Here is a 13,396-nt window from a genome sequence, read left to right on the forward strand (position 1 = left end):
GAAGCCACGGAGCGAACACAAATACATCTAGCCCAGAACCTAGGCTAGCGAAATCCCAATATTTAAAAGGAATGGAAGAGGAGGAGGAGCGGATAAAGGAGACAGAATCCGCAGGCCCAGAAAGGAAAGACCCAGCCAGGTGGTCTGAAGGGTCCTCGCAGCTGGCCACCTGTCCTAGTTGATGACTGGCCACCACAGCGACCGTCTGTCCTGCCAAGTTTGTGTCTGTGGCCAGAAACGTGCATCCTTTCATTTTCCGATTGTTGCGCCAGTCCTGGAGGTGGTTGTATCTCTATAGGGTCTCATCCTCCCCTGTCTAAGTTAGCGCCGTGGCTGAGGACCACCGCCAGCCAGGGCCCTCTCGGTGCTTTTGTGGGGTCATCGACACACGCGGGAACTGGCTTTTAAGGGAGCCGTCCGTAGGATGTCCCCAAGCCACCTCGAGCGCCCACTATTCAGTCCTGCGCTGGCGCGGCCAGGAGACGACACCCAGCCGCGCTCACAGCCCAGGGCGCGGCACCCTAGAGGGATGAGGGATGTGATGCCCGCGGGCGGCACCGCCCCGGGTAAGTCCTCGCCCGCGCCCCGGGGCCAAGGACACTGTCGGGGAAACTGGGGCCGCGGGGGGAAGCGCGCGCACCCACACAGCCAAGGGGGCTGGGAGGGCAGCGGAGGCCGCAGGGCGCAGCGACCCTGGGGGCCCAGGCCAGCACCCCGCCTCCCCGGTGGCCCCGCTACGCTGATGGCGGCGGCTCCTGCTCCTGATGTCGCGGGAGCGGGCCGCGCCTGCAGCCCCAGCCGGAGGCGGGTCTCGGCGGAAACGACCCTCGTGGGCGCTTGCCCTACGAGAGGGGACCGTCCCTCCGCCCTTGACCGTCGTCGCTTGCAGACGGGCGAGCGGCCGGGCCTTTGAAGCCGTGGCACTTTCCGGGCTAGGCCCCGCCCCTGAGGACGCCATGCTGCCGAGGACGCTCCGGCCGCTGGCCAGCGCTCGCGGCCTAAGCCGAGGCTTCACCAGAGCCAGTAAAGTCCGGGGACCCAGGCGGCAAGGACACGCTTTCTCGGGCTGGGGGGGACCTGTGCGCGGCCCCGCGGCCCCCGTTCTCGGCCTGCCGCCCGAGGCGAGGAGGTGGGGCGGGCCTAGGGCTCGAACCTGCCCGCAAGGAGGAAGCCCTTCCGCCGCTTGTCGGCGCCGGGGGAGCGTGGGGGCGAGTGCGCATGCGCGACCCCGCGCGCGCGCGCGCGCGCGCGAGAGAGAGAGCGAGTCCATTCGAGCCCCGGCGTGGGGGGCGCAGGGGGGCTTTGTTTCCTCTGCGCGGGCAGCTCCCGCAGCTCCGGGCTCGAGTGAGCCCATCCCTTTGTATGTAAAGCGGGAAAGGGCTCGTCGTTGCCGGCCTCAAAGCTGCTCCCCGAATAGGGCTCCCCGTCTGCGTGGTGGGTCTGCCGTCCCCCTCCAGCCATGACCGGTGGGCTCGTCCGAGGGGGTGGGCGGCGCCGGGAGGAGCTGGCGGGAAAGCTTGATTCCCCGCCCGCCGCTGACTGCGTCCCGCGCGCTCTCGCCCCCTCCGCTCCCGGTGCGCCGCTGCTCTCCGCCCGGCGCCGCGCTGCCATGCCGTGCTCCGAAGCCGCTCCGGTCGCCTCTCCCACCAAGCGGGCCCGGCCTGCGGAGGAGGGCGCCGTGCGGCTCCGCTTTGCCAAGCTCTCGGGGCACGCCACAGCCCCGACCCGGGGGTCCGCGCGGGCGGCGGGCTACGACTTGTACAGGTGAGTGGCGCTCCGCGCGCCCCCAGCCTCCGACCTCCACCCTTGCCATCGGCCCAAACCCCCTGCCGACGAGTCGATTGGGACCCTGTGGGTGGGTGTCCGAGGCTGTACGTCTTTGTGCGCGCAGACAGCCTCGTTTTTCTCTCTCGGAGCAACTGGTGGATTTGAACCACTGACCTTATGGTGAGCAGCCCAACGCTTATCGGACTGCGCCACCCCAGCAAGGGAACTCAGCTTTGTGGGTTCTGTAGCTCCAGGCGGTGCTTGTTTCGATGTTGACAGTGTGCTGCCTGAAACACCAATTTAAAAGGTGGTGGTGGTGGTGTTAGGTGCCGTCCAGCTGGTTCCGACCCATAGTGACCCTCTGCACAATGGAGCGAAACACTGCCTGGTCCTGTCCCCATGTGGCAGCCACGGAGTCCGTCCATCGCAGTGAGGGCCTTGCACTTCTACCCCGCCCCTCTGCAGACTAGTGGTTGAAAAAGATGAAAGTTCAGCCCTTTACTTCTCATGGGAAAGTAGAGCCCCCGTGGTTCAGGGGTTGAAGTCACTCAGCTGCTAACAGAAAAGTTTACAGTTCAAATCTACCAGCCTCATGGGAGAAAGCTGTGCCGGTCTACTGATGTAATAAAGATGAACAGCCCCCAAACCCACCTAGACAGTTCTAGTCTTCCCTATAGTGTTGTGATCAAAGTCAGAACGAATGCCCTGGCAGTGGGTTAGAGCAGCAGTGTAGTTTAACTAGATCTGGTGACCTCATGGTTACATGTTCTCCTGACCACAAGGTCAGCAGTTTGAAACCACATACAGCTCCTCTGGAGAGAAACAAGGCTTTCTACTCCCGAAAAGTTACACCATAGGGGCTTTTCTACCCTGTTTGCCTTTATGAGTAGGAATCAACTCAATAACAGGGAGACTTGATTTAAGGTACTTAAGTATCCTAATAACACATAGGTGACTACCTGTGTACTGAAATCCCTGTGGGCATAACTGATCCCTGTAGTAAAGGAGAGACTACTAGCTATGTACAGAGGAAAGGAGTGAAAACCTAGCACCACTTTGCCAGGGCTTCAAATTGACTTCCAGTTCTGCTTGTAGTGAAAGGTTCTTATCTTGCTATCAAAGGAGGGAACTTACAGTCATCACAACTGAAGCAGGAAGTGCTAGGTGCACCTCAGAGGTTTAGTTTCTCAGCAACATCGTCTGGGGCCCATTGACTGAGCACCTCTGTCCCTCCACCATCGAAGCCCATGGACACAGGCTGATAAACTGCCAAGCCAAGCACAATGCATGCAACACAGCCCTACCTCCCTCTCACCCTTATTTTTACCACCCAGATTTTCCCATGATCTCTTAGAGGACTGCTGTGAGAATTGAATAAGATTTAAATATATGAATAGGAGACAATTTCAAGGAGACCAGGAAAAGAATGCTTGGAAACTGTGGTAGCAATTGTACAATACCGCTTGTGATTGAACTATGGAATGAAAACATATATTAATTAACTCCCAATCAATAATACATTTTTAAAAACAAGAATAGGAATATATGAAATGAGAATTAAAGTATATAAGGAAGTTAGAACTGTGCCTGACACATAGTACAGAATTTACTAAATCTGTATGAACAATTGTTAGCCATTCTTCGCCCTTTTTCTCAGTCCTTCCTTCATCCTGTTTGTATACTTTGTTAGTGAGACACCTTTGGGTCTGCCTTTCTGCCCCTTTTAGTATGTCCCTCTTTTCCCCAATAAGATAGTGTAGAGGAGAGCATGGCCACACCTGTCCCCAACCCAAACTGGTAACTCGAAAACAGCTACCTCATTAAGGTGTTGGTTGTGGAAGCTAAGGTTGCATGAATTAACCTTATTTGTAAAGTATTTTCTCTCAACATTTCAGTGCCTATGACTACACAGTCCCACCCATGGAGAAAGCCCTGGTGAAGACAGACATTCAGATCGCTGTGCCTTCTGGGTGTTATGGAAGAGTAGGTAAGTGACTTCAGGAACAGGTAGCTCTTTGCCAGGTTTTTCAACAACACCGCAGAAAAAGCTGGCAATCTTCTGCATAGATGCCGGCCTGGGACATCCTGTGGAGCTCAGTTCTACTCTGTTAAGGCATGCGTTGCGATCGGCTTGATAACAGTGCGTCTGGTTTATCTATTGATTTAGTTTCCCCTTGCAGTATATTCTGCCGAGTCTCACTTGGTGTAAAAATGAGTGAAGCGGCTCTACTTCGCTTACTTCCTAAACGAAAGAGGAACCCTCTGGTGTGGCAAGTTCAGCCTGACAGAAACTCATTTACATAACTGCCTCTGTCTCTTTCCACCCCGTCATTTCTGACTCCTTACTTGAGCCTAAGTTGGGCAGCTTCTGCTTTTTCACAACTCCTCCTAGTGAGAACAGCTGAAAATGTAGGTGCTTTTTTAACTGGAACATTTTCCAGGGTGACTCCCCACTCAAAGATCAGACTACACTTTGTGAAGACAGCGATGGGAGCTCATGTTAAATAATGGGGACTGTGGGGACGGCTTAGGGTGATGGCACAGGACATTTTGCATCATGAGGGTCCAACGCCTGTCCTGTGTTTCCATTCAGCCGTTTCCGTCCAGGCATCCTTCCCTCCTGAGTCTGAGGGTCTGTGTGCTAGAGGGAGGTACCTCCGAGCTGGAAGAGCAAGGACAAGATAGGGCACAAGTCCTCCTGGAGCAAGTCATTTGTCACCAGAGAGAATTGAAGCCATCTTTTCAAGAGCATACTTCATTTTTTACTCACCTCAAAGTAAACACAAACTTGAGACCATTGACTACGTTGTCAGAGGTGTGTGTGTGTGTGTGTAGCAGGGGCAGGGGATGGTGTTAGTGTGAGGAAACGGGGTAGATCAAGGGCAGAGCAGAGTTTTGAATTTTCACACAATTCAAACTGGAACCATAACCACCCTAAATTATTAGCCCGAAGAGATCTTGAAACCTTGAGCCCAAACGACCTTAGAACCAAAGTGATGTTGTCAGTGTCCTAATTCCCAGTGACCCTGTGTACAACAGAAGGAAACACTGTACATCCTCACAGTTCAGCCCATCGCTGCAGCCACTGTCCAGCCCTCTCCGTGATGATGCGTCTCCTTGGGGCTGACGGCCCACTTTACCCAGCAGGACCTTTTCCATCTTTTCCAGAGGAAAGGACGACATGAAAGGGTAGATAAGAAGCTTAGAGGTCAGTGAGTTTGTGTTCATGATGGTAAGATAGTTTGGAAAGCGTTATTTAGAGAGGTGACACAACTTGAAGAATGTAGACGGTGTCATCAATTGTCCATGTAGAAATTGTTGAAGGTGTACATTTTATTGTTGTCTATTTTTCTCCAAAGTAAATAACTATATGTGAAATTGAATACCAAGAATCACCCGATGAAGTTAATTTGAAGATGACATAGGAATTGAGAATGATGTGCTGAAATTGTGCCAGTCATACCCAGTATTGTCTTCCCTTTAAAAGTTTTTTTCCCCTTTGTTTTTTAGCTCCACGCTCTGGCTTGGCTGCAAAACACTTCATAGATGTAGGAGGTAAAATATTTTCATTTTTATTCTATAGATATTGAAAAGTATTTGCTTTGTCTTTGCTTAAAAGGTAGTATTCAAATGACAGATTTTTAATTTTATCTTCAAGGAAAGGATAGGGTTATGGCTTTTATAAAAGTTTTTATATTTGAAGTAAATAGGTAATTTGTACTTTAAAAAGTTTTGTGATTAGCTCTAATTTTTAAATGACAGTTATGTGCAATGCATGTTAGTTAGCTAATATGCTAACTAGGCAGTATCTGACACAGTATCCGGTAGTTAGTGTACAAACCTCAAGCCCACTACTATGGAGTTAGAGCAGACTCATCGTGACCCTGTGGACAAGGTGGAAGAGCCCCTAGCGCAGTGGTTCTCAACCTTCCTCATGTGGTGAACCCCAACCATAGCACTATTTCCATTGCTACTCCATCACTGTAATTCTGCTACTGTTATGATTCAGATGACCCCTATGAAAGAGGTCTCGACCCACAGGTTGAGAACCATTGCCCTATGGGTTTATAAGACTCCCTCGCGGCAGCTGGTGATAATCTGCATTCAGCCCCAATCACTCTTAAAGCTTGTTACTGCAAAGGGAAAAATAAAGCTTTTGTGTCATAAGTAATTGTTTAAGCAAAAGATTCTAGAAAATCCAGGTCTATTTTGAAGTGAGTAAGGATTTTCTTACTTTCATACGAAAGCCATCATGTTGGGCAAAATATGAAAACAGATTGTCTTCCCTATTTAAAATTCTTGTCAATAAAGCCCTCAGGAGCACCTGTGTCCTTATAAGAAGCCATACTGGGGTTACCCAAAGTCAGCTCCTTCCTCACTCAGCCTCTTTCATGAAGTGGCCCTAGTCTCCTCTATGAATGCCCCTTGCTATAGGATCACTGACCACTGTCCCCTCACTAAAAGGGACGTCTTGCCCTCCTGATGGGGCCCCTGTACTTTGAATTTCCTCCTTACGGGGAGACAGAGCCCACTGGCAGGGGATCTCATTTGTGCTGAGTGAGCACGTCACTGAAGACTTCCAGGCTCCCAGATAAGTGGGTGCTAGGTCCTCCCATGCCCGCCAGTTGTACAGAGCTGTTCGCTCAGAGGCCCTTCTAAAGGAAGACAAACGTAGGAGCACGTCCTATTGTGACGGCCACTGTGCGCTCAGGGCTTTATAAGCATGTCTCATCCTCACAACCGCTCTGTGCTGTTAGAGATGAGGAGACTGGCTCAGATAGGATCCCACATGGACAGTACTCCTAGAGGCTGCCGTCTTCATCGGGGCATTCCAAACTCCTGTTTTTCACCCCTGTCCAGGAGCCTGGTGGCACAGTGGTTAAGCACTCCACTGTGAACTGTAAGGTTGGTGGCTTGAGTCGGCCAGTCGGGAGTGCTGTGGGAGAAAGATGTGGCAGTCTGGATCCAGGGCAGTTCTGCCCTGCCCAGTCCTACAAAGTCCCTCGGAGCTGGAATGGGCTTGTGTTCAGCTGGTTTCCCCATCACCAACCAAGCACCTCTTGGAATTAGCCCCCCATCGTGGGCCCCTGCGAGGTGTCAACACATGACGATATGTAGTCTCAGGCCTGCCTCTCCCGTCTACCAACTTGGAAGCTGCAAACTGCAAGCTCAGTGATTTAAAGCCCTCGGCTCCTCTGTAGAAGAAAGACTAGATTTCCTCCTCCCCTTCTCCTATAACAGTTAACAGTCTCGGAAATCCACGGGGGCAGGTCTCTGGGCTATAGGGTCGTTATGAGTCGGAATCTTCCGGAGGGTGGTGTTTGGCTTATTTCAGGTTGGTGTCTCCTTAGTGCCACTAGGTGGTGCTATAGGGCCGATATTGACAGCTGACTGAGCCAGGGCAATCTGGGCTCATTAAATTATGGTTGAATTTCAAGTACTTTTACAAGGTCAAGAATGGTAAGTAAGGATTGTTGCTTAAGAGATTCAAAGATGGTTAAAAATGTCAAAGGATACTGAAAAGCGTAGGGGTTTGGAGAAACTACAGGGTTGGGAGATGTCAGGTCTTTAAGGAAATAGTTGTTTAACCCTCCTGAGCCCTGGTTTCCTCAGCGGGGGAGTGAATGTGAGTAGGCCTGGGTCTGAGGTGTGAGGGCCAGCAGTCATGTCTGTAAGGCCTCTGACAGCACACGGGCGCGGAGCAGGCAAATCATGCCGGACCCAATGTCAGAGATTTTTTTTCTTCTTAATGTGGAAACTTTTCTTACCCTTTGCTACAAATTTTTGCTCATTGCAATCAATCCTCTGAAAAGAATGCATGGGAAAAGAATGGAAAGTTTGTTTGCCTGGTGGTTGGTATGATATTCATAAAATTACATAGTGGTGTGCTTTGGATTCAGGGCATCGTAAAACTCTTTGAAGCACAAGTTCTACCAGAGCGGGCCACAATCTTTGGTTCTGAGGGAGGGTCAAAGGGAAGGGCAGGGTCTGCAGGACTCTGTTGAGAACAACCATCTGGTGGGTAGGGGGCATTTGTCTGAAGTCGGTTTCCAACAAATGACATGCCAATGGCTTGACACAGTAAAACTTTTGCCTGAAGTCAGCTAATCACTCTGCCAGTTCCCGTGCATGATTTTTCCAGCGATAACTTGAAATTACTTTCAGCTTTCTTATGAAGAGAAATATATCCCCAATGATTTTATTCTTTATATAGAAAGAGTACACATGGGATTGTTCTTGGACGTCAAAATGGCAGCTAGGTACTATGGAACCCGGGACGCCTACATTTTATTTCCCACTGTTGTGTTCTTGCTGTAAAATTCATAATGAAGAAGAGCCAGTAAGGTCTCCTATGTGTATGGGGAGAGGCAGCATCACTGATGCTCATAGAAATGCAAAGGAAAGGAAGGCAGTAGATACCATGTGGGACTCATCACTTTGGACACACTTACAAAGACTGCTACTCTCTGGTTCTGGCAGGGATCTTGGAAACATTACTGATGGGTGTTTGAATTGCTACACCTTTGTTTTTTCAGAGCTATCTACCAATATCCATTTAAGTTTTTAACTACATATCTGCTTTGTCCCAGGACAATGCTTTTCTGATCTGCTTTCATAAGAATACAGCACACTAATAATGCAATATTATGCAAATGACTACTTTGTTTATTATAGCAAAAAATGTGAAAGTACACTCAGTGTCTGCTGATATTTGAGAGGATAGTTCCATAGAAATAATGGGACTGTATTTATTTTATGGATTTAAAAAGAACAATTATTGAGATTGCGTTACGTTAACCTGAGTGTCTGTGACATTGAAACAAAGGGGGTGGGGGAAGCAAAGTGGTAAGTAATAGGTAGCAGTCCAGCCTTGGCTACCTCAGAGAAAGACGGGACATCCCCATTTTCATTTTATCCGTGTTTGTGTGGCTTGGTGAAGACATTGGAAAACCGTTTTCTAATACAATAGAAACAAAAGCTCTCTGGGGTCCGTCGGGCCACGTTGTCTTCATTTCACTCTTAGGCAGGTGAATGCTGGCCGGTGCTCTGCGATCTGTACATGCTCCACTAAGGAGTGGCTCTGTTAACTCAGTCACAACTTGCTCCTTGTCGGTAATGTGGGAAATGACTAATGCCATCTTTATATCAATTCTTGTGATAGATATTAAGGCCTAAGTTAATAGTCAGCTGGAACTGGGGAAAGAAATCAGGGCTTCAGGCTGTCTGAACTGGCCCCAGATCTGTTGCTCTCAACCAGAAGAGAATAGACGCTTCGTTCCCTTTTCAGGCTGAACTACCTCGACTCAGTCACAAAGCACAGGGCTTCGTTAGACTGCTCCTCTAACGCGGCGGGAAAAATCTAAAGTGGTGATGTTTCTGAGTACTTTCCCTTAAGAACGTGCCTAGGCGTTCCAGAGGGGCACAGATGGTTAAGCACCCGGCTCCTATTCAAAGACTGGCAGTTTGAACCCAGTTAGGCACCCTGGAAGAGAAGCCTGGAGATCTGCCCTGGAAGCTCCTGGAGCAGTTAGTTGCACTTGACAGTTGTCATTGACTCAATAGCCAACCCCTAGCTCACTGCCGGAGAACTGAGCCCACTCAATAGGAGCCCAAGGGAGGGTGGAGAACGGCCCCTGTGGGCTTCTGAGATTGTAAATCTTTGCAAGAGTAGAAAGCCCCATCGTTTCCCTGTGAAGCAGCTGGTGGTTTGGGACTGCTTACCTTGCGGTTAGTAGCCCAATGCGTAACCCATGACACTATCAGGGCTTCTTGGAATTACCTTTTTTAAAATTAAAAAAATAAAAGAATCAAACCCACTGTCATAAAGTTGGTTCCGACTCATAGCAACCCTGTAACTTCCCCTGTGAGTTTCTGAGGCTGTAACTACCGGAGTGAAATGACCCATCTTTCTCCCACAGAATAGCGGGTAAGGTATGCTTCATTAGGTCATTGGATGGAATATTAATTTATATCATTAACGGGGATGTTGAGAAGGCCTGGTATATATCTCCAAATTTATTTGACCTACTCCCTGCACCCCCTTGTCAGAAAAAAGAAATTATTCTACATCCCTCAAGCAGTTAACACTTATACAGACCCATAATCAAGGATAAACTGTCTGCTGTTTAGTGTCCCTTGGATCATTCTAGTATCCCCTAGGAAGCAGTATTGCTTATTTGGGGAAACACTAATCTACATTATCTGTGACTTGTATTTTTGGAAACATGGCAAATTCTTGGCCCAAAGATAATATTAGCCAATCTGATAGACATAGTTCTCTGGACCGTGGCAGCACCGTGGCTCAAGTCTTCCTCCTGCCAGATTTCCTGCCCTGGGTTCATAATCTCCAACAGGCATTGACCAGACAGAGTCCCACATGCTAATGTCCTCTGCAGGGTCGCTCTCTAAGAAACGATGGTGGTTCAAATTGAAAGGAGCAGTATGAACCGAAAGGGTTTGCTCTTTTTTTTTTAATGTAAAAACATTAGCAGTGTCTGCTGTTTGCAAGAATACTGCTTCGCCATGTCATTGTTGACTTACTCTGTTCCAGATCTTCAGGCTTTGGGACATTTTAATTTATGACTTAACCATATTTCAGTCTGGAGACTAGTGATAAGCTAAAGCCAGAGCTTTGCTACCAGAAAAAGCCTCTAAACCCCAAGCCCTCGATTGTTTCTAGTGTCTGGCCGAGCACAGCAGGTAGATGGTGGGCTTACAGAGAATACCTCAGATGACCAGTTGGGGATGGTCTTACCTACACTCAGCTTGGACCTGGCACCGTATAGTAGAAGCAACAGGTTAGAAAATTGGGACCATGTTTATATTTTTACTTGAGTTTTAATAACATGATGTCTTAGTTTTTAAACTTTACATGGTAACAAAGCAAAAAAACGCTGTTTATTGTAAGAATGAAAATTTCATTCTTGCAAATAGCAGCACAGCTAATGTTTCACATAAAAAAAGAAAAAGCTGGGTAAAATGATCTCGAGGTATTTTTAAACCATGAGAAGCCTCGGCGGTGCAGTGATGAAGACTTCCACTGCTTAGGCAAAGGTTAGTGGTTCAGTCCCGAGCCACAGGGCAAGAGAAAACTGTGCCAAGGAGAACTGCTCTGGCAACGTCTAGGCAGTGCTAGTCTGCCCTGCGAGTCACTGCATTGGGATCAGTCTCGGCGCTGATGAGCACTGTGTTCTGGTCGCAGAGCTTCAGCTAACTGCATTTTCTTTTTCTCCAGCTGGTGTCATAGATGAAGATTACAGAGGAAATGTTGCTGTTGTTCTCTTTAATTTTGGCAAAGAAACATTTGAAGGTATGCTCTAGGTGCTCTTGAGATGTCGTGAATTTCCTGTTGTCTACACCTAATTCTCATTCAGTAGTACAGAATGTAGATGCAGCAATAAAATACCACTGATAAACTTTTTTCTCTCTCTCTTAAAGTCAAAAAGGGCGATCGAATTGCACAGCTCATTTGTGAGCGGATTTTTTATCCAGAAATAGAGGAAGTTCAAGTAAGTGCCGTACAAGCTGGGACAGGGGGTGAAGGGTGGTAAATAAATAAAGAGTGGGAAATACAACTTTGAGGATTTGATAGGCACTTTGTAATTTACTGCCATTGAATCAAGACTGATTCGTCGTGACCCCCATGGGTTTCTAAGACTCAACTGTTTCCGGGAGCAGAAAGCCCAGCCTTTCTCCCACAGAGCTGCTGGTGGTTTCAAACTGCCAACCTTGTGGATCGCAGCTCAGCACCTAACCACTGTGCCACCAGGGCTTATTTATAACTAGCTATGTTACATATATGTGCCTACTCCTAGTTTGAGTAAAACTTAAATCTTCAGTTTTAGTATTCTTGAAATGTTTTTATGTAGGCATACCTAGCATTACTTTGCCTAATAAATAATTTGTTCTTTGAAATTACAGTATTTCCTTAGCTCTCAAAAATAAGTACACTTTTCAGTACTCTAAACTTTTTTAATGGTTCTTCTCCCAGGGTTCCTTTTGAAAAGATGATAGAGCATGACTAAATGTCTTAAAGTTAACTGCGGCTTCCCCTCTTGTGTTTCTCAGGCTTTGGATGACACTGAAAGGGGCTCAGGGGGCTTTGGCTCCACTGGAAAGAACTAAGACTTAGGCCAAGAATTGAAAATGTACCTTCCATTAGTATTGTTTCTCCCTTCGTGAAATAAAGAGTTTTCCCTCAAACGGCTTTGCACTTCGGTAATGGTAACTAGTACTTTTGGAAACGCCTGTGGGGATCGCAGGACTCCAGGGCTTTTCTGTTGGACTGTCCTGTGCGTCTGTGCTCTGGTTGCGTGATGTAACAAGTTGTTTGGGTGCATTCGGCGGAAATGTTTACCTCATTTACAAATATGAAAAAGATACATAGATCTCATTCCCAAAATACTTTTATTTATAACCCACAAACATTGTCTTTTAATTAAGAAATTTGAATTCTTTTGTAGGTATAACTTAACTGCATAAGCTGGCCTAGAAGGTAATAAAAAGGAGGGTGAAGAAGGGTACTTGGTGGCCCACCTGTTCCTTTATTGGCTGGTGGGGAAACGTGTTTTTTTATCCCATGGTTTTCAGGCAGTATGGTGAGTAAATGAGCCAGATAGATGTAGGATCCAGATGAGTAAGAAGGGAATGCTCCACGGGGTCAACTTTTATGCATGAAGTAGGCTACAGCCCAACAGTTCATCACCAGGGCTGTGACCTGAGTAAGGGGTGCACTCCACCCTGTCTTCCCACCACTGTTTGGCTGCTCACAGCAGAGCCCATGGTGCATTTAATCACACTATGTTACATCACTGCGTGGAGGAGGTCCTGGCTTGGCCAAGCGGATACAATGCCCAACTATCACTCAGTGTCTGAGCAACCAAGTCGTAGAGCATATAAAAATAAAGAAGTTGATGAAAGCCCTGCTACAGTTTATTCAAACCCTGGAACATACTTCCATTTGGGCACTGCCTCAAGCACGAAGCCACTGCAGGCTGGAGCCATGGAGCCATTGTGTGAGAAACGGCAGAGGCTGTTGGCTTTGGAGAAGTGGAGGCGGCTCTAGATACATGCTATAGGGAAAATACAACACCATTTATCCAGTCGGTACCGATTCCCATCACAGTGACCCTCCAGGACAGAGCTGCTCGATGTGCTTGAGGCTGTGGTCATGTAAGCTGGGATAGGGGAGACGAGAGAAATAAATTTAGACACTCATGGGTAAGAGAGTTTAATGTCAAAGACTAATTGAATATTAAGAGCCCAGCTCAAATCAAGTCCATAAGTCCGGTATTAAAAGCCCATATGTCTTGTACTAGTCCATAAATTCCTTTTCAAACAGTCGGCCACGGGAGTTTGAAAAGATCAGTGCTGAGCCCATTGTGCTACTCAGGCTCCTTTGGGGTTGGAGGTTATTATATGCCTGTTTAGTTTGGATATTTTTTGTTGTTTTTTTGCATTTTTGTGAAATAGAACATTTGGGAAAGTACACTAAACAACTGTGGTATGAACACCTAAATAACTTATTATAGTAAAGAAGTAGAAGATTGCCATCATACCAGCAGTCCACCACGAACATGCCACCTAACTCCCTTTCTTGCCCACACCACTCCCCTTAGTCGTCCGTCCG

At 48.0% G+C, this 13,396-nt stretch overlaps 1 protein-coding gene across 1 annotated transcript; it reads left to right on the top strand.

Moving 5' to 3' along the window:
• Positions 1-947: 947 nt before the first annotated feature.
• Positions 948-11,970, top strand: DUT (deoxyuridine triphosphatase). Its single transcript, XM_004709418.2, has 7 exons — positions 948-1,023; positions 1,626-1,764; positions 3,663-3,754; positions 5,278-5,322; positions 11,003-11,077; positions 11,206-11,276; positions 11,836-11,970. Exons 1-7 carry the CDS (start codon positions 957-959, stop codon positions 11,890-11,892), a joined length of 546 nt encoding a protein of 181 aa, XP_004709475.2. The 5' UTR covers positions 948-956; the 3' UTR covers positions 11,893-11,970.
• The last annotated feature ends 1,426 nt before the right edge of the window (positions 11,971-13,396 follow it).

Source organism: Echinops telfairi, unplaced genomic scaffold (assembly GCF_000313985.2).
Source record: "Echinops telfairi isolate 266 unplaced genomic scaffold, ASM31398v2 ScPeMD7_8;HRSCAF=38, whole genome shotgun sequence".
NCBI classification, from domain to species: domain Eukaryota; kingdom Metazoa; phylum Chordata; class Mammalia; order Afrosoricida; family Tenrecidae; genus Echinops; species Echinops telfairi.

What these genes read in the sequence shown, in the direction of transcription:
- DUT (XM_004709418.2), top strand. Translation starts at nt 957, where the DNA reads ATGCTGCCGAGGACGCTCCGGCCGCTGGCCAGCGCTCGCGGCCTAAGC. An exon ending in CCGAGGCTTCACCAGAGCCA is followed by an intron (nt 1,024 to 1,625) that starts GTAAAGTCCGGG and finishes CGTGCTCCGAAG; the next exon opens with CCGCTCCGGTCGCCTCTCCC. An exon ending in TGGCAAAGAAACATTTGAAG is followed by an intron (nt 11,078 to 11,205) that starts GTATGCTCTAGG and finishes TCTCTCTTAAAG; the next exon opens with TCAAAAAGGGCGATCGAATT.